General features: G+C 37.9%; 1 protein-coding gene across 1 annotated transcript; it reads left to right on the top strand.

The window, feature by feature from the left end:
* The first annotated feature begins 1,363 nt into the window (after positions 1-1,363).
* Positions 1,364-5,121, top strand: LOC139356320 (ERV-BabFcenv provirus ancestral Env polyprotein-like). Its single transcript, XM_071070074.1, has 2 exons — positions 1,364-1,643; positions 2,914-5,121. The coding sequence occupies exon 2, from the start codon at positions 3,278-3,280 to the stop codon at positions 4,949-4,951; it is 1,674 nt and encodes a 557-aa protein (XP_070926175.1). The 5' UTR covers positions 1,364-1,643; positions 2,914-3,277; the 3' UTR covers positions 4,952-5,121.
* The last annotated feature ends 18,978 nt before the right edge of the window (positions 5,122-24,099 follow it).

Genomic DNA, 24,099 nt, shown 5'->3' with positions numbered 1-24,099 from the left:
GTCCCCGGGCTCCCGGCTTCCGGCGCCACACTTCCGGCCCCGGTCCCCGGGCTCCCGGCTTCCGGTGCCACACTTCCGGCCCCGGTCCCGGGGCTCCCCGGCTTCCGGCGCCGCACTCCCAGCTAGCTATCAGTAATAAGTCAGATCAGATTTCCTCTATTGGAATTCTAACCCACATTCCTTTACAAAAAGAGACACAGAAAGTGAGACTGGAAAAAAAAAAAAATAAGTGAGAGAGAGACCATAGAGAAAAGAAAGGGGAGAAAACGGCAGATGTGGAGAGTCAGAGAAAGAGACTAAGTATAAAGAAAAAAGGACACGGGATGACAGAGAGACAGAGAGAGAAAGCGCGCGCGAATAAAATAAAAACTTAAAGAAAAGACCCTGTAAGTATGTCAATCAAAAATTTAGACAGAAACGGAAAAATTAAAAAGAGAGATAGAGGGACGGAGCAGGCGGAGGGGAGGCCGGCTCGCTGAAAGGGAAAGTAACTTTAAAAGGCTGGGGGGGCGGACGCGAGGGCACACTTCGCGGACTAGGCCCCCCCCCCCCCAGCCGCCTGACTCCACGGTGGCTTTACCCCTTCGGGAAATAAAACCCCCAGATGACACAGAAATCCCCAAGCTCCAGTACTGGCCATTCTCCACCAGTGATCTGTATAACTAAAAGGCTCAGAGTGCTCGGTTTTCAGACAACCCCAAAGATTTACTGGCTTTACTAGATAGTGTCATGTTCACCCACCAGCCCATTTGAGATGATTGTCAGCAGCTCCTCCGAATCTTGTTTACCACGGAGGAGCGAGAGGGAATACAGGTAAAAGCTGGAAAGCTGGTCCCGGGGGACGACAGTCAACCGACTGCTAACCCTGACCTCATAAACGTGACCTTTCCTCTGACCAGGCCGGCGTAGGACTACAACACGGCAGAAGGTAGGGGACGGCTACACCTTTATCGCCAGACTCTAATGGCAGGTCTCCGGGCAGCTGCTTGCAAGCCCACTAATTTGGCTAAAATATATTCTATTCGGCAAGAAAAGACAGAGAGCCCAGCCACCTACTTAAAAAAATTAATAAAAACTTTTAGACAGTACACCCCCATAGATCCAGAGGCTCCAGAAAGTCAAACAGCTGTTGTAATGTCTTTCATAAATCAGGCAGCCCCAGATATTAAAAAAAAACTCCAAAAACTAAAAGACTTGGAAGAAAAGCGGATTCAAAACCTCCTTCAGATAGCCCAGCAGGTTTATAATAACAGAGATACTCCAGAAAAAGGCAATTTAAGGCCACTAAAAAAATGACCAAGGTCCTGGCAGCAGTAGTACAGAAAGAACATCTACAGCCAGAGTACACCCAACCTAGGCGGCCCCCCCCCCCAGGCATGATAATCTGAAAAAAAAAAAAGACCAATGTGCCTACTGCAAGGAGGCTGGCCACTGGGTAAGAGACTGCCTCGCTACTGCCCAACCCGGACCTGGACGCCCCACTCCATGACTGCACCAAGATACTAGCTCAGGTGCACGGAGTTCGAGAAGACCTGCAGGATCGCCCACTTCCTGACGCCGACCTCGTCTGGTTCACTGATGGGAGCAGCTTCATGCATCAGGGCCAGAGGTACGCTGGAGCGGCAGTGACTTCAGAGACTAAGGTAATCTGGGCGGAACCCCTGCCCCCGGGGACATCGGCCCAAAAGGCCGAATTAATAGCGCTCACCCAAGCTCTTACCTTAGGGGCGGGGAAAAAGCTGACGGTATATACAGACAGCCGATATGCTTTTGCAACAGCACATATACATGGGGCCATTTACAGGGAGCGGGGGTTACTGACGGCTAAAAAAAAAAAAATAAAAAACAAGCAAGAAATCCTAGCCCTGCTAACAGCCCTATGGAGGCCAGAAAAGTTAGCCATTGTGCATTGCCCAGGGCATCAGAAACTAACTACTCCAACTGCTCAAGGCAACTTTCTAGCGGACCAAACTACAAGAAAGGTGGCGAAGGCTCCCAGCCAACTCCTTACACTCCAGCTCCCTGACCCGGGCCCCCGGGACTTGCCATATTTCCCTGATTATTCAGAACAAGATCTCCAGTGAATTGACAAGCTTCCCCTGAAACAGATCCAGAATAGGTGGTGGACTGATACTAATGACCAAACCATCCTACCAGAAAAATTAGGACAACAAGTGTTAGAACACATCCACCGAACCACCCACCTGGGTGCTCGGCGGATGATAGACCTGATCAGACGCTCTAAGCTCAAATTCAGACATACAGCCAAGATGGCCAGCAACATCGTGACAAGTTGCAAAGTCTGCCAGCTTAACAACGCCTACCCCCAATCCCAGGCTGCAACGGGAACAAGGCTCAGGGGAACCAGGCCCGGTATCTACTGAGAAGTAGATTTTACTGAGATAAAGCCAGGAAAATACGGGTATCGGTACTTACTTGTCTTTGTAGACACTTTTTCAGGGTGGACTGAAGCATTCCCCACCAAGAAAGAGACTGCTCAGGTTGTAGCAAAGAAAATCCTGGAAAATATCCTCCCCAGGTATGGCTTCCCCGTCCAGATAGGGTCAGATAATGGGCCGGCCTTCGTCGCTAAGGTAAGTCAGGATTTGGCTTCCATCCTTGGGGCAAATTGGAAACTACATTGCGCTTACAGGCCCCAGAGTTCAGGACAGGTAAAGAGAATGAATCGGACCTTAAAAGAGACCTTAACTAAATTGACTATAGAGACTGGCGCTAATTGGGTGGTCCTTCTCCCCTACGCTCTGTTCCGGGCCCGTAACACCCCTTACAGACTAGGCCTTACTCCTTATAAAATTATGTATGGCAGACCCCCACCCTTAGTTCCCGGCCTAAAAGATGATCTGCTCAAGTCCGAAACAGAAAATGTCTCTGAACTCTTGTTTTCCCTACAAGCCTTGCAGAAAATTCATCAAGAAATCTGGCCCAAGCTGAAAGAACTATATGAGACCGGTCCCCCGCCGACACCCCATCCGTACCAGCCGGGAGACTGGGTCCTGGTCAAGCGACACCGACAAGAGACCCTAGAACCCAGGTGGAAAGGACCACTCCAGGTACTCCTAACCACACCCACCGCCCTAAAGGTAGAAGGCATCGCATCGTGGATCCACTACACCCACGTCAAGCCAGTGGACCCAACCTCTGATCTTCTGGGACCAATCACGGCGGCGGCTGAAGCACCGGACACGTGGACTGTGGACAGAGCTAGAAACAACCCCTTAAAACTCACCCTGCGCCGACAACATAGCTCACTGCAAACATGCAGTTAGGTAGTCTAACCCTAATGTTAGTCGCCCTAGTGGCCGCTGGAGAAATCACAAAACCAGCTCATAATCCCTTTGTCTGGAGATTCTGGCTTTATGAAAACCGAACCCACCCTGGGCAACCTCATAAGCCCGGAAAATTATTGGCCAGTGCTGATTGCCCTTCCTCAGGGTGCAACAGCCCAATTCTACTAAATTTTACCGGTTTTCAAATAGCCAAACCTATGACACCAATAATATGCTTTGAGTTTGATCAGACTAAATACAATTGTAAACACTATTGGTGGCACCAAAATGCTGGCTGTCCTTATAACTATTGTAACATCCACAGGCCCCGTTATTGGGGAGAGAGAAAACAGTTAGACCCTAAATGGCCCTTCTATCGTAGACGGGATAAAGACTTTCCATATACATGGATAGTTAGAGACCCCTGGAACTCCCGCTGGACCACACCTCAACATGGGGCTGTATACTACTCCCCCTCCTCCACATGGCCTAGCAGTCACCTCTATCTGTGGCGAGGCCTAGTGCAAGTACTGCCCCTGGTCCACGGGAATATCCAACGACAGGAAAACAGACTAACACAAGACTTACGTCCTTTCTCCTGGTTAAAGTTATTACAAGAAGGACTGGAACTTGCTAACCTTACAGGACTTCATAGCCTGTCTGGCTGCTTCCTGTGCGCCACTCTAGGGCGTCCACCGCTAACAGCTGTCCCTCTGCCATGGGGACCCTCTACCTTTGCCCAAGCTAACAACCTCCGAAACCACTCGTATGCTCCTATCCTGAACGTGCCCCTATACCTAAACCCTAGTCAGGAGAAGTTTCCCTACTGTTTCTCAGGAACCAATTCCAGCCTCTGCAGCATCACTGCAACGCCCCCTAATATTACCTTAAGGGCTCCATCAGGCATATTCTTCTGGTGTAATGGAACCTTATCTAAGAACCTACCTAGTCCTTCTGTTAATAACCTACTATGTCTCCCTGTCACATTAGTTCCCCGGTTGACTCTACTAACTGCTGGCGAGTTCTTAGGGTATACCGGTAACTGGACTAGTGCTGTTATTCACCCAGACCCTAGACCAAGACCTGCACGAGCCATATTTCTCCCCCTCATTGCAGGAATCTCCCTCACCGCATCCTTCATTGCGGCCGGACTGGCGGGGGGAGCCTTAGGTCACACCCTCATAAAAAGTAACAGGTTATACCAACAATTTGCCGTTGCTATGGAGGAGTCGGCTGAGTCCCTTGCCTCCCTTCAGCGGCAACTCACGTCCCTAGCTCAGGTAACCTTGCAAAACCGGAGGGCCCTAGACCTACTCACTGCAAAAAAAGGTGGTACATGTATATTTCTAAAAGAAGACTGTTGTTTCTACATAAATAAATCAGGACTTGTAGAGGACCGGGTCCAACAGTTACGCAAGTTAAGCACTGAAGTAAAAACACGGCAGTTTGCTTCAGCTGCAGACCAATGGTGGAATTCCTCTATGTTTTCTCTGTTAGCCCCCTTCCTTGGACCCCTGCTAAGTCTACTATTTCTGCTTACCGTAGGACCTTGTGTTGTTAACAAAATTTTACAATTTATTAGGGAGAGATTTGACACCGTACAACTCATGGTCCTCAGAGCCCAATACCAACCTGTAAACGCTGAAACAGAATCAGACTTATAAAACCCAAGATTGGCTCTAAAGATACCTGAAAAGAAGGGGGGAATGAAAGGAGCTGGGCACATTCCTCAGCCCCGGGCTCAAAACTCCCTGAGCCTAGCACAAACACATCCCATCCTCCCATCCCACCACCATATATCTCTCAAACTCCCTGAGCTATAGGGCCAGTACAAACACCACCTAGAAAGTCTCCGATAAGGAGACAGCCGTTCAAGGTTACTGAAAGCGCAGGAATTTCTTTGTTCCCCTACAACTTTCGGGCTATAAAAAGCAAACGCTCGCATTGTTCGGGGCCCTCTTGCATACTGTGTAAAGGAGGGACCAAGTTCGAACTTGTAGTAAAGATCCTTGCCGCTTGGCTTTGACTCTGAACTCTGGTGGTCTTCTTTGGGAAACAAACAGTCTGGGCATAACACAACCTCTTACCTTAACCCAGACACTCCTTTCTATTGATCCCAGGTCTTTAGAGAAACTCAACCAATTGTCAATCAGAAAATTTTTAAATGTACCTATAAGCTAGAAGCAACCCCCACCCCAACTCCCTTGAGTTTTGAGTTTTCCTGCCTTTCTGGATCAAACCAATGTATTTCTTAAATATATTTGTATTTAATTGAAGTCTCATGTCTCCCTAAAGTGTATAAAACCAAGCTGCACCCCAACCACCTTCGGCATATGTTCTCAGGACCTCCTGAGGGCTGTGTCACAGGCCATGGTCACTCATTTGTCTCAGAATAAATCTCTTCTCACAGAGTTTGACTCTTTTCGTTGACAATTTTAAATTGATAATTTCTGTTTTTGTTTGTTTATTTTGTTTTGTGAGATAGAGTCTCACTGTGTTGCCCAGACTGCAGTGCAGTGGTTGGATCTCTGCTCACTGCAACCTCCACCTCTCAGGTTCAAGTGATTCACCTGTCTCAGCCTCCCAAGTAGCTGGGATTACAGGCATCAGCCACCATGCCCAACTAATTTTTGTATTTTTAGTAGAGACTCGGTTTCACCATGTTGGCCAGTGCTGGGATTACAGGTGTGAGCCCCCATGCCTTTTTTTTTTTTTTTTGCAGACGGAATTTGCTTTGTCACCCAGGGTGGCGTGCAATGGCGTGATCTCTGCTCACTGCAACTTCCGCCTCCTGGGTTCAAGCCATTCTCCTGCCTCAGCCTCTGGAATAGCTGGGACTACAGGTGCACCCGTTGCCACACCTGGCGAATTTTTTTTTTTTTTTTTTTTTTTTAGTAGAGACAGGATTTCACCATGTTGCCCAGGCTGGTCTCCAACTCCTGAGCTCAGGCAATCCACCCGCCTCGGCCTCCCAAAGTGTTAGGATTACAGGCGTGTGTCACTGCGCCTGGCCGAAACTTTTACACTATAATAAATTACATGATAAAAATATCCTTACGAATGTGTATCTATGTTTGTAATAATAATCTTTCTTAAGACAAACTCCTAAAACAAACTTACTGGAATAAAAGGTGAATGGTTTTAATTATATGGTAAAAATATCCTTACAAATATGTATCTGTGTCTGTAACAAGAATCTTTCTTAAGTTCCTAAAAACAAAGTTACTGTATTAAAAGGTGAATGGTTTTAAAATTCATAATACATGATGATAATTTTTATTTTGAAAAAGTTATATTAACACTTCCAAGACTAACTTTTGGTATATAAGTCTAGGTAACTTGATTTGAGAAAATAGAATCAGGTTGCAGTTTTAATTTCCACTGCTTGGTTTACTAAGTTTTCCTGTGTGTGTGTAATAATAACTTTATTATTCATGCTCCTTACTTACTTGTTTAATGAGATTTGTCATTTCATTAAACTTTCTAATCCCTTTCCATGTTTAGAGTAACACTTTATGAGATGGAACAAGAAACACAACGGACGCCTACTTGAGGGTGGGGGGCAGAAGGAGGGTGAGGATCGAAAAACTACCTATTGGGTACTGTGCTCATTACTCGCGTGACCAAATAATCTGTACACCAAACTCATGTGATACATAATTTACCCATGTGACAAACCTGCACACATACCCCCGAACCTAAAATATAAGTTGGAAAAAAAGAATAACATTTTATGTATCATTTTGTTTTGATATATCATTTGCATTTCAATCTTGTGGATTTTCAGTTTTTATTGGTCAAATCCCATCTATATTTCTCATGTTGTAATTTTTTATTTCATGTTTAGAAAGTTTTTCCATTCTGAAATAAGATCAATGTTCAATATATTCATCTATTATTTTAATACTTTAATTTTAATACTTAATTAAACATGAAAGATTATTTTGGTAGGTAGAGTTGAGTAATGATACGTATACGTGATTTTTAAAAAATCAATATAAATGGTTATAATAAAAATTTGTGGATCTCTATTTGACCCCACCACTCCGATACTACCCACAAAAGGTGACAACTTTTAAGTGTTTATGTCTTTAGATCTAAACATTTCATTTTTCTAAATATGCTTTATACTGTTATTTCTTGATTAAATCAGTTTAAACAATTTCCTGTTATTATGAGTGAGAATTTTGCTGATCTAAATCATGTCCAATTACTCAAACTTTCTCTTGCAAATCCACTAATATTAGCAAGATGGATTCCAATGGCAATTCCTTCCATTAATACAAATAATATAAATATGAAAATTCATAATTTCCCCCTTTAATAATAGAGAGTATTTTATGACTCCTCACTCTCTGAGATAAGAACATTCAAGTTCCTCTACTTTCTTCTATCTCTCTTCTCTTTCTTCTACCCCCAACCTCTTTGATCTACTCTAATATTTGTGGAGTTCAGAGCAAGAATACAAATGGAGCCTCAAGTACTGTAAGTCTAAATATTTAAAAGGTATATATCAAGCTATAAATAAGCTGCTAAATGAAATATGTTCTGTTCTTTTACTTTGAGAAACATACCTTCCTGAGGACTAGAAATGTCAGGTTTGAATAGTACAACCTCTATGGAAAATGGTATGGGGATTTCTGGAAGCACCAAAAAGATAATACCATTCAATCCAACAATCCCACTAGTGGGTATAGACCCAAAAGAAAAGACATCATTGTATCAAAAAGACACCTGCACTTACATATTTATCACAATATGTTTATCACTTTTCACAATAGCGAAGATATCAAATCAACCTAAGAGTTCATCAACAGATGACTGGATAAAGGAAATGTGGTATATATATAGTGGAATACTATTCATCCATAAAAAAGAATGAAATATATTTTTGCAGCAACATGGGTAGAACTGGAGGACATTGTCTTAAGTGAAACAATTCAGAAACAGAAAGTCAGATGCCACATGTTCTCACTTGTAAGTGGGAGCTAAATAATATGTGCATATGGACAGAGAGAGAAATAATAGTCACTGGAGACTTGGAAGGGTGGTGGGGGTGAGGGATGAGAAATTAATGAGTGTGATATACACTATTTGGGTGATGGTTACACTAAAAGCCCAGACTTCACCACTACTTAATATATCTATATAACAAAACTGCAATTGTACCCCTTAAATCTATACAAAAAAAAAATAGATTTATCTGACTGTGCAAATCTAGATAGAAACAAGCTGCAACTATAAATAAAACTCAGATACTTTTCTAATGTAACTATTTGAAGAGAGTTAAAATCTAGATATAACAATTGATATAAGGCAAACTCACGATTCTCCTATGTAATGCCCAGTGAGGGTTAGAGGTATCCAAATGAGCAAAAGCAGTAACTGTGAGTCAGTGCTCAGACACTTCCCAGATATAAGTTTTTTCAGGGAGTAAAACAAAATTTGAGGGTGGTCAAGATGTATCCAAAAATACAAGATCAGATACTCCTCAATGTCATTTTCACCAGGAGTTAGAGAAAATCTGTATGTATCCAGGCAGTATTCATGAATAGAAAGTCAGATGCATCTCAAATGTAAGTTTTCACAGAACCTTTAGAGGGAATCTAGATGAAACAATGCAGTATATATTTGAAGAACTTCAGACTCACAAACACTTCTCAAATGTAACTCCCTAGTGAGAGAGCAAATCTGGATGAAACCAAGCAGTACGCACTAATAAAGCCTCATGTCCTTCTCAAATTAGTTTAACAGAAAGTTAAAACTCAACTAGCTAAGTCAGTCTTTATGGAGTAAATACTAGTTTTATCTACTTTTTATATATTGGGAAACTAAATCCTAGAGCAGTTAAGTGATTTTAATAAAGAGGCTGATGTAGGGCAGGTGAGCCCCAAAACTGGGGCTTAGCCTGGGAGGGGTCCTGGCTTTGCTCAGAAAAGAATTCAGGGGCAAGCCAGTGTGATTAGACAGCAACTTTTATTGAACCAGCAGTGCACAGCAGCAGCAAATGCACTGCTCCTTGTGGAGCAGGGCTACCCCATGGGCAGTGTGCCCAGAGCAGCAGCTCAGAGGCAGTCCCTCAGTCATACTTGTATCCACTTTTAGTTACGTACATAATGGGTAGATTATGCAGAAATTTCCAGAAAATGGTAACTTCTAGGTTGTCTGGTTTTTGCCATGGGAAGGTGTGGTAACTTCTGAATGTTGCTGTGGCAATGGTAAACTGACACAGCACATTGGTGGGTGTGTCTTACAGAAAGCTGCATCCACCCCCTCCCTGTCTTAGCTAGCCCTCAATTTGGTTCCCTGTCTGAGCCCCACCTCCGAAGTTGAGTCCCATCTCCTACCTCAATAACTTTAATCCAGTCAATCTGACTGTAAGCCTTCTCTCTTTACCACTGTGTGATACACCAACATCCCATTCTCTGTATTTGTTATTACAATCTAGTACTTTAACTCCAAATTATTGTCATTAATTACTATTTGTATATTAGGTAGTCACTTTTACGTTCGTGATTTTGAAAGTATTATTACTACTAATCAGGTTTATAAAGCTGATTTTATTCAAATGTAAGTTATTTACATTTAAATTATTTAAATTTAAATTATTTAAATCTTTTTGTTTAACTGACTTTAAGTTGGCTTCGTTTCATTATTTTGACTCGTAACTCATCTTTCAATGAATTTTAGGAAGAATCCATGAGTTGTATGCTTTGTTAATTATATATATTTGAAAATATCTTTTGGTCTCTAATATATAAATAAACAACTTGACTGTTTAATCCTGAGTCAAAATATTTTCTCCTCAAAGCTCAGTACCTAAAACTTTATTGTTTACTTCAATTTGTTGTTGCAGAGTAGTCATCTGAGGATTCTGTGGATTTTGTTATTACTATTGTTTCTTTCATAGTAACCTATTTTACTTTCTGGATATAAGTGGGATTTTAAATTTAATCTTACATGCAAAATTTTGCTTTTTATCAATTCAATTGTGTCTAAGAGAGAGTTTTATTTTTCAGCAAAAAGAATGGTGATTTTGTTTCTGATTTTATTTTTGTATTACAATTGTATTCTTTTATTCTTTGTTGTTGTTCATTTGTTTTGTTCCTGGAGAATTCTTATCATTCTTACATTAGACTTGTTTTCTGTGCTCCATGTTAGTCATCAGTTCATTGTTCTTCATTCTTTATTTTATTTTTGCATTTTAAGAAAATCTTCTAAAGCTTCTCAACTTATTTACTTAAAATAGTCATTTTCTTAAGTGAAAATTCTGTTTTGCTCTTTTAAGTGTTGCAAGTTGTTAGAGATTCTGTTTTCCAACAAAGTATTTCATTACCTTCTTGAAGAGGGGCAGGACTGCTCTAGTTTATGAGGTAAGTTATCAGTGGACTACAGATCCTTCTTCTCGGTCTAACCTCAACCTCCTTGTGTTTAAAGTTAGCTTCTCCCAGATTCTGGCCACAAGCTGTCAGTTTCAGTGTTTGATGGTAGTGTTAGGAGTTTCCATTTTCTTTCCCCACCTGCATCCTGACAGGTATATTAAGCTGAAAACCGTGCAACTCATGTGGCATTGTAAATCACAGCAACTGCCACCTTGCTCTTTTAAAGTGAAATTCACACAACATAAAATTAATCATTTTAAAGTAAATATCTCACTGACATTTAATACATTTGCGCGTTGTGCAACCACCACCTCTATCTAGTTCCAAAACATTTTCATCACTCCAAAATGAAACCCCACACCCATGGGGCAGTTACTCCATATGCCCTCCTCTTCCCAGCTGCTGGAAACCACCAACCTGCTTTCTGTCAGTGTGGAATTACCTATGCTGGATATGTCATTTAATATAAATGGAATCATAAAAGATGTGACCTTTTTGTCTGGCCTCTTTTGTTTAGCTTTTGAGGTTGATCCGTGCCATAGCATATATCAGAACTTCATTCCTTTTTATAGCTGAATAATACTCATATGTATATCATATGTATCATATTACAGGATTTTAAAAAGTCCATTCATTTGTTAATGGACATTTGGGTTGTTTTCATTGTTTCTACTTTTGACTATCGTGAATAGTGCTAGTATGAACATTCACGTACAATTATTTGTTTGAGTACATATTTTCATTTCTTTTTGAGCACATACCCAAAAGTGGAATTGCTGGGTCTTATAGTAATTCTATGTTTAATATTTAAAGGTATTGCCAAGTGTTTTTCATAGTAGCTGAATGTTTTACATTCTCACCACCAATGTACAAGAGTTCCACTTTCTTCACATCCTCACCAATATTTGTCTTCATTTTTAAAATGATAGCCATCCCAGTGGGTATGAAATGGTGTTATGTTATGGTTTCAATTTGCATTTCCCTGATGACTAATGATGGTGGACGTCTTTGCATTGCTTATTGGCCACTTGTTTATCTTCTTTGAAGATATGTCTACTCAAGTCCTTTTGCCATTTTTTAATTGAGTTGTTTGTCTTTTTGTTGTTCAGTTGTTGAGGAGTTTTTATGCATCTATGTTCATAAAATGAAAATTACATTATGTTCTATGTAATTTTCTTCTTTCTTGTAATGTCTGCTTGGTTTTCATATTAGCACAATGTTGACCTCATAGAATGAATTAGAAAGTGTTCCCTCTGCTGCCATATTGTGGAAGAGATTTCAGAGAGCTGGTATAATTTATTCCCTAAATGCTTGCTAGAATTTAACCCATCTGTGTCTTGTGCTTTCCTTTTTGGAAGATTATTAATTATTGCTTCAATTGCTTTAATATACATATACACCTATTTAGAGTGTCTATTTCTTTTTTATATGAGTTTTGCAGATTTTGTCTTTCAGGGAATAGGTCCATTTCATCTAAGTTATCAAACTTTGAGACATAGAGTTTTTCATAGTATTCTTTTATTAGCTTTTTACTATCTAGGGGAATCTGTAGTGATGGTCCCTCTTTCATTTCAGATATAAGAAATTTGTGTTTTTTCTCTTCTTTTCTTAGTTAGCCTGGAAAGATGTTTATCAAATGTATTGATCTTTTCAAATAACCAACCTTTGCTTTCATTGATTTTCTTAATTTCATATTCTCAATTTCATTGATTTCTGCTTTAAATTTACTTTTCTTATGCTTACTTTGGATTTTATTTTCTTTAAGTTTTCTAAAGTGAAATCTTAGATTTATGAATTGAAATCTTTTCTAATTCATGCATTCAATGTTATACATTTCCTTCTAAGCACTGCTTTTGCTATATTTCACACATTTTGATAATTTCTATTTTCATTTTCATTTAGTTCAAAATATTTTAAAATTTCTCCTGAGATTTTTTGTTTGATCAATCTGTTATTTGAAGTATTTTGATTAATCTCCAAGTATTTTGAGATTTTCCAGCTATCTCTCTAATATTTAGTTCTAAGTATTCTTCATATGTTCTGGATACTGAACTCTTATCAGAAGTATGATTTGCAAATATTTTTTCCATTGTATGGATTGTCTTTTCACTTTTTTGACAATGTTATTAAATATTTTCAATTTTGAAGTCTGATTTATTTTTTCTTCTGTTGTTTGTGCTTTTGGTGTCTTATCAAGGAATTTATTGTCAAATCTAATGTCATAAAAATTTACCCTTGTTGTTTCTTCTAAGAGTTTTATGGTTCTAGTTCTTACATTTAGGCCCTTAATGCATTTGGAATTAATTTTTAAGTATAATGTGAGGTAAAGTTTCAGCTTCATTCTTTTTCATGTAAATATCCAGTTGTCCTAGCACCACTAGTTGAAAAGACTGTTTTTCTCTCCTCTCAATAGTCTCGGTATTGTTGTTGAAAATCAGTTGACCACATATGTATAAATTTATTTTTGGACTGTTAAATCTATTGGTCTACATGTCTAGTCTTATGCCTTTACCATACTGCTTAGATTAGTGTAGTTTTGTGGTAAGTTTTAAAGTAAAAACATGTGAGTTGTTCAACTTTGATCTTCTTTTTCAATGTTTTGACTACTAAGGGCTTCTTATAATTTTATATGAATTTGAGGATTGAATTTTCCATTTCTACCCTGCCAAAAAAGGCCATTGAAATTTTGGCAGGAATTGCACTGAATCTGTAGATCACTTTAGGTAGTGTTGCCATCTTAAAGATACTGTCTTCCAGTTCATGAATGTGGTGGGTGGTCTATCCATTTAAGTCTTCTTTAAGTTCTTTCTGTAATGTTTTGTAGATTTCAGGGTACAAGTTTTGGAGTTCTTTTGTTAAATTTATTCATAAAAATTTCATTATTTTTGATATATAATAAATTATATTGTTTTCTAAATTTCTTTTTTGGATAGTCAATTGCTGGTGTGGACAGACATCAGTGCAACTGATTTTTCTGTGTTGATCTTGCAACCTGCAATTTTGCTGAATTTGTTTCTTAGCTTAGTAAATTTTTGTGGATTCTTTGAGATTTTCTATATATAGAACATGCCATCTTCAAGTAGAGAAAGTGTTGCTTCTTTTCCAATATGGGTGCTTTATATTTCTTTTTCTTGCTAAAGCATGCTGGGTAGAGCTTTCTGTACAAAGCTGAGAAGCAGCTGTGAAAGCAGACATACTTGTTGTATTCCTGGTCTTAGCAGGGAAACTTTCAGTTTTTACCATTGAGTATGTTGTTAACTGTGGGTTTTTCCTAAATGCTCTTTATCTAGTCAAGGAAGTTCCCTTGTATTCCTAGTTTTATGCATGTTCTTATCATAAACAGTTTTAGATTTTGTGAAATGCTTTTTCTATGTCAATTGAGATTATCATGTTTTTTTTTTTTTGTTTTTATCTATTAGTGTACTGTAGTACATTGATTTTTTAAACGTTAATCAACCTTCTATTCCTGGGATAATTCCCATTTGGTCATGGTGTATAATCGTTTCGTGCTCTTGCATTTAGTTTGCTAGTATTTTGTTGAGGATTTCTGCATCTATATTCATAAGGGATTTTGGTCTATAGTTCACTTTTCTTGTGGTGTCTTTGCTTAGCCTTGTGGGTAATTTTTGCCTCACAGAATGAATTAGGGTTATTCCCTCCTCTTCCACTTTTTTGAATAGTTTGAGAAAATTGATGTTAATTCTTCTTTAAGTGGTTGGTCACCTTTAAGTCATCTAGTTCTAGACTTTTCTTTGTTAGGAGACGTTTGATTGTTATTTCTTCTCAAGTCTCTTTTGGTAACTGTATGTTTCTAGTAATCTGTTTTCCATCTAGGGTACCTAATTTGATGTCTATTTGTTTATGGTCTTCTCTTATAATTCCTTTTTATTTCTGTAAAGTCAGTAGCGGTGTCACCACTTTCTTTTCTGATTTTAGTGATTTGCATTTTATTTCTTTTTTTCTTCGTCAGTCAATCTAGGTAAAATTTGGTCAGTTTCATTGATTACATTTGCTCTTAATTATAATACTTGTTTCTTCATCTCCATAAAATTTGTTTGTAATGAGAAGACTGTTAACCTGTTGGATATAATTATTATTTGAAATTACCCTTTGGTACCAGGTTGATTAATTTTTTTCAAGATTCATACATAAATAGGAAGCATTTCTCTTTGTTCCCTAAAATACTACAGAGATATTTGCTATCAGACATATTCTGACAATGTTATCTTGTTTATGAGGTCATACGGCTGAGCATTTTTTTTGTATATAATCTGCAATGACAAAAAAGAAGGAAAAAACAAACAAATAAACAAATAAAAACACCCATTTTCTTTGTCTTCTTATGATATTTAAGGGATCATTCTTCAGTTCAGTCACCATGTCACATATGGTGATAGAATCAGACAGGTCTGTGCTCCTGCCCAAACTCTACCACACAGCAACTATTTTATTTATCCAGTTAATTACAGCATATATTTGTGGTATAATGGTTAAATGCCTCACTCTTCAGAAGGGAATGCTTGGGTTCCAATCTTGACCTTCTCATGGCTAGATGTATACTCTTGGGTCAGTTAATAATCTCTTTCAGCATCAATTCCTTCACATGTAAAATATAAGCCTTAAAATTTGCTTACTTCAGAAGAATGAAGCCAGACTGCTATGTCTTGCCATATACAAAAATCAAATCAAAATAGATTAAAGGCTTAAACCTAAGACCTCAAACTGTGAAACTACTACAAGAAAAAGTTAAGAAAATTCTCCAGAACATCGGTCTGGGCAAAAATTTCTTGAGCATAGGCAACCAAAGCAAAAATGGGCAAATGGGATAACATCAAGTTAAAAAACTTCTGCACAATATAGAAAACAATCAGCAAAGTAAAGAGATAACCCACAGAATGAGAGAAAATATTTGCAAATTACCCATCTGATAAGGGATTAATAACTAGAATATATAAGGAGCTCAAACAACTCTATAGGAGAAAATCTAATAATCCAATAAAAAAATGGGCTAAAGATTTGAATAGACATTTCCCAGAAGAAGACATACAAATGGAAAACAGGCTTATGAAAAGGTGCTCAATATAATTGATCATAAAAGAAATGCAAATCAAAACGACAGTGAGATAACATCTCACCCCGGTTAAAATGGCTTATCCAAAAGACAGCAATAACAAATGCTGGCGAGGATTTGGAGGAAAGGGAACCCTTGTATACTGTTGGTGGGAATGTAAATTAGTACAACCACCATGGAGAACAGTTTAAAGGGATCCAGCAATCCCACTACTGGGTATATATCCAAAAGAAAGGAAATGAGTATACAGAAGAGATATCTGGACTCCCATGTTTGTTGAAGCTCTTTACACAGTAGCTAAGATTTGGAAGCAACCTAAGTATCCATCAACAGATAAGTGGATAAAGAAAAGATGGTGCATATACACAGTGGACTACTATTCAACCATAAAAATGATGAGATCTTGTCATTTGCAACAACTTGGATGGAACCGGAGATCATTATGTTAAGTGAAATAAGCCAGGCACAGAAACATCACATATTCTCACTTATTTGTGGGATCTAAAAATCAAAATAAGCCACGCGTGGTGCCTCATGCCTATAATCCCAGCACTTTGGGAGGCCGAGGTGGGTGGATCACCTGAGGTCAGGAGTTCAAAACCAGTCTTGCCAACATGATGAAACCCCGTCTCTACTAAAAATACAAAAATTAGCTGGGGGTGGTGGGAGGTGCCTGTAATCCCAGCTACTCAGGAGGCTGAGACAGGAGAATCACTTGAATCCCGGGAGGTGGAAGTTGCAGTGAGCCGAGATCACACCACTGTACTCCAGCCTGGGTGACAGAGAGAGACTCCGTCTCAAACAAAAACAAAAACAAAAAAATCAAACTCAAAACAATTGAACAAATGAAGATAAAGAGTTACAAGGATGGTTACCAGAGGCTGGGAGGGTAGTGAGGGGCTGGGGTGGAGGAAGGTGGAGATGGTTAATGGGCACAAAAAATAGAAAAAATGAATAAGATCTACTATCTGATAGCACAACAGGGTGAATATAGTCAATAATAATTGTACATTTTAAAATAAGTAAAAGTGTAATTGGATTGTGTATAACATGAAGGATAAATGCTTGAGGGGATGGATACCTCATTTTCCATAATGTGATTATTATACACTGCATGCCTGTATCAAAACACCCCATGTACTCTATAAATATATACACCTACTATGTACCTACAGAAATTCAATATTTTAAAAAATTGCTTCCTTCACAGAGCTTCATGTTCCTTAAATAAGATCTTCTACATAAAGTCCTTGACACAAAGAAGGGCTCAAAAAATATCTTTTGTTATTATTGTTTTTATCAACCATTAACAGCCTTGATGTACTTACACATAAGTTGGGAATAATAATAGTACCTGCCTCATAGCACTGGGAAGGGTTTTGGTTATCTATTGCTGTGTAACAAACCCACCCCAGCTTAGTGTTATAAAATGTACAGCATTTTTAGTGCTCCCAGGAGATGTGGGTCAGAAATTCAGGAAAGGCACAGTAGACAAGGCCTCAGCTAGGGAGACTTAAATGGCTGGGGCTGGAAAATTCTGAAGGTATGTTTGCTCACAGGACTGGCACCTACACTTGGTTTACTCAAAGGGTGGACTCAGATTCAGCTGTCCACTAAAGCTGGGGTCCCCAACTCCCAGGCCAGGAACCAGTACCTGTCTATTAGGAGCTGGGCTGCACATTAGGAACTGAGCGTCAGGTAAACAAGCATTATGGCCTGAGCTCCGCCTCCTATCAGATCAGTGGCGGCATCAGATTCTCATAGAAGCAGGAACCTGAAGTGAACTGTACATGCAAGTGATCTAGGTTGTGCACTGCTTATGAGAATCTAACTAATGCTTGATGATCTGAGGTGGAACAGTTTCATCCTGAAACCATCCCTCTCATCCATGAAAAAATTGCTCACGAAACCAGTCCCTGATGCCAAAATGTTGGGAACTGCTGCACTAGAGTGTCTACATGTGGTGTTCTCATGTGGCTTGGACTTCCCATTGAATGGGAGTTGGATTCTAAGAGGGGGCACTCCAATAGGGAGTATTTAACAAGACTGAGACTGAAGTTGTAAATATTCAGGGCCAGCCTCAGAAGACACGAGCATCCATGCTGCCACAATCAATTGGTTGCAAGTCGGTCACTAAGGCCAATTCAGACTGAAAAGAAAGGACATTGATCCCACCCTTGATGGGGATAATGGCGATAGCACACTGATAACGTGCATGTAGGATGGGGGAATATATTGTGACCACCTTCAGAAATTACAATATGTCAGAAACAATGTGTGTAATTCACTTGACACAGTGCAGATTCACAGTAAGAATTCAATATAAGCTGTTATTATTGCTTTCATTATTGTATTAATCTGAATTACATACAAATCCCTACTTTTGATGGACTTATAGTCTAGTGAATGAAAAAATAATATAAGACAAGGCATATAATATGTTAACCATAATGGTTACAATGGGTTCTCAGAAGAAGGGATTGTTACTTCTCCCTGTGAGTGTAAGGAGAGTCTCATACTCAAGGAGTGCAGATTCATCCAAAGCAGTCAAAGAAGACTGCATATGCGAGGCTTTGGTGGGCCAGAAAGGAAGTCCCAGAGCAATTCTGGTTCCTGTTGTCAAACCTCAGGCAGGTCTTTCTCACCATGTTAGAGCCCCCAAGCTGGGAATTACTGGCTGGAGCAATGTTCAAAAAGTTGTCTGATTGATGCATATGCAATGAGATTTATAAACTGGGAATTCTTGCTTCTCTGGCCAGTGACAGAATCTATTTTAAGGCCAAAGAGACAACTCAAAATATTTGTCCTTATTTATCCAAAGACAAAACAGGAGGGTGAAAAAGCTCACTCTAACTGGTAAAGCCACCCTTGCAAGCAAGGAATGTCCACCTGGTAGTCAGGGAAGATGACTGGCAGGAGGATGCTGAGTGCAAAGCTTAGAAAGATTGTGGCAAAAAGAACAAAGACTCTGACAACTCTCTCCCTGTCTTATTCGTTCTTTGTGTTACAATTAACTGGATGTTTAACAGATCATCTTTCCATGATTTTCTATACCCACCAAAATAACAAGCTCTTAGGAAACCAGACATTTTGTCTTTGTAATTTCACTGTGTCAGACTCATTCTGGGTTCTCAAATACTTAACAAGGAAAGAAAGATCCTTTATCTTCCTGTCCAAAGACAAACCACAGCCTGTCTTTTATATTTTAATATCTAACAAGAACTTGCCATACTAGTTTCCCAATCCCCATATCACAGTGTTTGGGAAAAATAGCCAATACACAAAATGTCACATTTAAACGGTGTGTCAATGCGTGTGTGTGTGTATGTATGCATGTTTGTGTGTATGTATTACAGAAGAAACTCAGTGGAGAGATTGATGAAAACAGCCTCATCTAGATTTCCTTAATGAAATAGATGTCTGGCAGCATTTATCATAAAGCTAAGGTCTCCAGGAGTGAATTGGAAAGAAGGCACCCATCTTGATGTGCTTAGAGATAGTAATTATTCTTTTCTCTTCCCCCTACATGCATTCTCAGTGGGAGTCTCAGATGACTAAGGTGATGAAAAAATAGTTACACATGTTTTTCTTTTGCCCCTAAAGAGATATTCTGGGCTAGTTCCCTATTCTTTCAAATGAGTTTGGCTGGAGAAGGAAGGATTTTCTCGCATAGTGCTTGAGTTGTATGTTAAATTGTGTGCAGGAGGTTAGAACGGGGAGTACTAATATCATCTTTAAAGTAGTCTTAAAGGATTCCAAGACAGCTGCTCGGTAGTTTTGATGTGACATTCTTGAATATATTCTTTTCAAAAACCTTACATTAAAGTTTGCCAATGCATATAATTCTTTATACACGCTGGAATTCATTAAATATATAAATTGCCTTCTGGATCATTGCATTTTTATACCACCTACATGCACATTAATGCCTAATTTGAAGTCAATCTGTTTTGGAAAATGTCTTCTTCATTGTAAATTTTAATTGTCATTAGTTGTTGATGAGGGATTTAGAAAGAAAAAGTGGTCCATGGTGCCAAGGCAGATGTGCCTGTAAGTGTGGACCACTTTTGGAGCCAAGGCAGAAATGTCAAAATATAATTTCACCATATTCCATTTTCTGAGGAATCACCACATAATGGTGGGGGATATTTATGTTTCATGTCTGTATTTTATGAGGCATTGACAGAATGAGAGGTGGCCAGAAGAAAGAACAAATTTTCCTTGCAGAGGCAGCTATAAAAGAGTCAGGTACAGTGATTGCCCAGTGTATATAATTTTCCAGACTCTTCCAAAAGTCTGTTCTGCAGGCTATCTTACTCTATCTAACTAAATATAATTTCAAATATTGGTAAAATTTAGTGACTAGTCAAAAAGAAAGTTATCCTTAATTTGAAAATGTTATTTTGGCAAAATACCTCTCCTGTATTTAATCTAAATTTGTTGATAGGATTAACTTCTTTACCTTTGTTATGGCATGGATTCTACTTTGTGAAATCTTTATTTAAATAATTATTATTTTATTATAACTATTCTTTAATTAGTTATGTTTTATACCTTTCTTATGGCCTTGAGATTGTTGTTCTTTGTGTTATAATTAACTGGATGTTTAACATATCATCCTTCCATGATTTTCTATACCCACCAAAATAACAAGCTCTTAAGAAACCAGACATTGTGTCTTTGTAACTTCTCCTTGTAAGACTCATTCTGAGCTCTCAATAAATACTTAAGAAGTAAAGAAAGATCCTTTATTTTCCTGTCCAAAGACAAACTACAGCTTGTCTTTTATAATTTAATATTTAACAAGAACTTGCCATACCACTTTCCCAATCTCTACATCACATCACACAATTTTTCAGAAAATTATGTGATTAAAAATCAAATTCATATTATAGATCAAAAATATCTCTCTTTAAAAATGTAGGTTGAGGTCTTGACTTCCTGAGCAGTGGAGTGAGAATCTAGGTGAAGTCATTTTCTCTCTAAAATAATAAAAATTAAGGCAACACAACTAAAATCAACCATTTCAGACTCAGGGAGTTAACCAAAATCATGGATGAGGCTCAAAGTTGTATTTCCAATAGAGACTACCATGTCTTGGTAAGACAGTGAAGTCACAGCTGAACCTAGGTAAACAGTGAAGCCTGTGACAGTTAACTTGAGTTATTCTCATCTGGCCTTGCTACACTTCTCAGAGGCACAGGAACCAAAATCTGGCAGTTTTGCAAACAACAAAAAATATTTGACAGCATCTGGAGGTTTACTAAATGTATTATCCACAGAAAGCAGTCAAGATATTGTCCAAAGTTGCAGTTTCCTGGTAAGTCCGGATTTTCAGAGAGGGGGATTAAATGATTTGACTCAGAGCTCAGCTCAGGGAAATTGGTGGGGGACCTACCCCCAGGACATTACCTAAACAAGAACAAACTGCTGCCAACATCTCAGCTATCTAAAGTTGTGATCTCATTTGAGGTAAACTAGAGCCAGGATGAGAATTTAAAAGGAAATGCTGGACAATAAGACAGCCCTAGGGAACTCTGAAAAGTTCTAACATGTTCCTGGGGACATAAAATACTGTGCATATGTGTAAAGCTGTGTGCATGACCAGGAAAAGACCAGGGAAAGAAGGTAACATGCCCCCTGAGTGACCTTGAAGCCTTGCTGAAGTAAAAGTGAAAGCTAAGTCTGTCTTGTAAACTGCCCGAAATTTTAAGGCATGCCTTCTCACAGATAGCTTTGGCAATGGGTGAAAGACATACAGGCAAAGCATTTTAATAAAAAACTCTTTGGAGTGATCACTGGATTGACCACTAAATTATACAGTACTGACCCCGGTGGGACTTCTAGGAAACCAGGCTAAAAACTAAAAACAAGAAGTTATATTTTTTTTAAAATACAGGTGCAAATTCAGAGGCTACACAGTCCTGGATATGCAGAACTAATCCAGGAATGTCAAAAAATAAATACTCAACAACATGAAAAAGAACCACAGCAATAAAAAACCAGGAACAAATCAGCCATAGCAACAGATGTTGAGGAAAAAAGTAGAAGAATGTGGCACCAGAATTGTCATCATATATTAATTAATGTTCAAGTTTCAACAAAATTTTTTATAAGACATACAAAGAAAGAGGTGTGTTACATACACAGTAAAAAAGAAAAAGTAGCTATCATAAAATATTTTTAGTAGACTTAGACTTCAAATTAGTGATTAGAAATATTTTTTAAAATTAAAGAAAATCATATTTAAATAATTAAACAAAAATAGAACCACAAAGTCTCACCTAATACAAATAACAATAAAGATATAGAAATCATAATAAAAAAACTGATAGAAATCCTGGAATTGAAAGTTACTATAACTGAAATGATAAATTCACTAGACAATCTCAACAACAGATTTGAGCTGACAAAAGGAAAAATAAAGAAAGAATGAAGAAAAGTGAACACAGTCTGCAGGACATCATCAACAGTAACAATAAAAACATAATGAGAGCCTTAGAATATGAGAAAGGTAAAGGGGAAGAAATAATATTTGAAAAAGTTGTTACCAAAAATGTCTGTATTTAATGAATAATATTAATCTATACATTAAAGACTCTTGAACATTCACGAACTCCAGTAGACAAATTTATGGTCAAACTGACAGAAGTTACACACAAAAAGAAAATTTCAAAAGCAGCAAGAGGAAGCAACTTATGAACAAGTAAACATCAATAAAAGTAACAGATGATTCTCATGAAAAACATGGAGGCTAGAAATTTGAGGGGGGGTGTGTACAAAATGTTGAAAGAAAATGACTATCAAGCAAGAATGTACATCCGTCTAAATTCTTCTTCAACAGTGAAGGAAAATTTAGAACATTTCCAGATAAAGAAAAACTGAAATTGCCACTATTACAGCTCCCCATATGAAATCTGAAATGAATACTTAAGGTTGAAATGAAAGAAAACTGAACATTAATTTGAATCTACATGAAGAAATAAAAAAAAAAATTGGTAATGTTATCTACATATATGTGACCAATAACAATATAAATATTTTTCTGTATATAGCTCTTCTTCACCTATCAGTTTAAAAAGACAACTGTCCAGAACAATTATTAAAAAAAAAAAAACTGTGTTGGTGGGCTCATAAACATAAAAAGAAATAATCTCTGAGACAATAAGAAAAAAGAGAGGAAGAGAATAGTTTTTTGAAGCAGTTTTCATACACTATTAAAACTAATTTAGTATTAATTAAAATGAGATTTATATAAATTAATATGCCAATTGTAATCCATAGGGCAATACCTAAGAATATACAACAAATAACTAACTAACAAACAAACCATGAGAGTTCAAAAACTACAATGAACATTTTTATTTAACAAAATAAGACCATAATCAAGGAACAGAGAAACAAGAAAACAATTTAAAAAACCCATAACATATAGAAAACAAATAGCAAAACAGCAGATCTAAATTCTACTTTATTAGTAATCATATGAAATGTAAATGATTTTGACACCTAAATGCAGCAGAGATTGACAGAATACATAGATAATGCTATATGCTATTTTCAGGAGGCACACTTCAGAGTAAAAAAACACAAATAGGCCAACAATAAAAGGGTAGAAAAAAATATACAATGTAAGGAGTAACCAAAGCAGAAATGAAGTGCCTATATTAATACCATATGAAATAGAATTTATGGCAAAATTGATACTAGAGACAAAGAAGGATATTTTATAATGATAAGAGGGTCATTCCATGGAAGGTGCAGTGATTAGAAACATATGTGTACCTAATAACAGAGCCCTATATTACATGCAGCAAAAACTAACAGAATTGAATGGAGACATGGGCGATTCATCAATAACAGCTGGAGATGCCAATAGCCCATTTTTAATAGTGGGTAGGAGAATCACGCAGAAGATTAAACAGGAAATAGAAGACTTACCACTATAGACTAAATGACCTAACAGATATCTAAAGAACACACCCTGCAATGACAGCAAAGTATATATTTTTCTCAAGTGCATATGAAACATTCTCCAAAACAGACCACATGGTAGGCCACAAAACAAGTTTCACTACATTTGCAAAGACTGAAAGCATACAAAGTATCTTCTTTGGCCAAAATGGAATAAAATTAGAAATTTAAAAAAAATTTCCACTAATATGTGCAAATTAAACACTCCCTTAAATAACTAATAGGTCAAAGAAGAAATCACAAGGGAAACTAATTATGATTTAAATAAAAATAAAAACAAGACATGGGATACATTTATAGTAATACTTAAAGAAGAATCTATAACTATAAACATCTACTTTAAATGTAGAGTGGTCACAAATTAATAATCTAATTTTCCACCTAA

This window comes from Macaca nemestrina, chromosome 9, assembly GCF_043159975.1.
Source record: "Macaca nemestrina isolate mMacNem1 chromosome 9, mMacNem.hap1, whole genome shotgun sequence".
NCBI lineage: Eukaryota > Metazoa > Chordata > Mammalia > Primates > Cercopithecidae > Macaca > Macaca nemestrina.
Note: the sequence above shows the minus strand (reverse complement) of the source record. Positions and strands in the feature narration are given on the sequence as shown.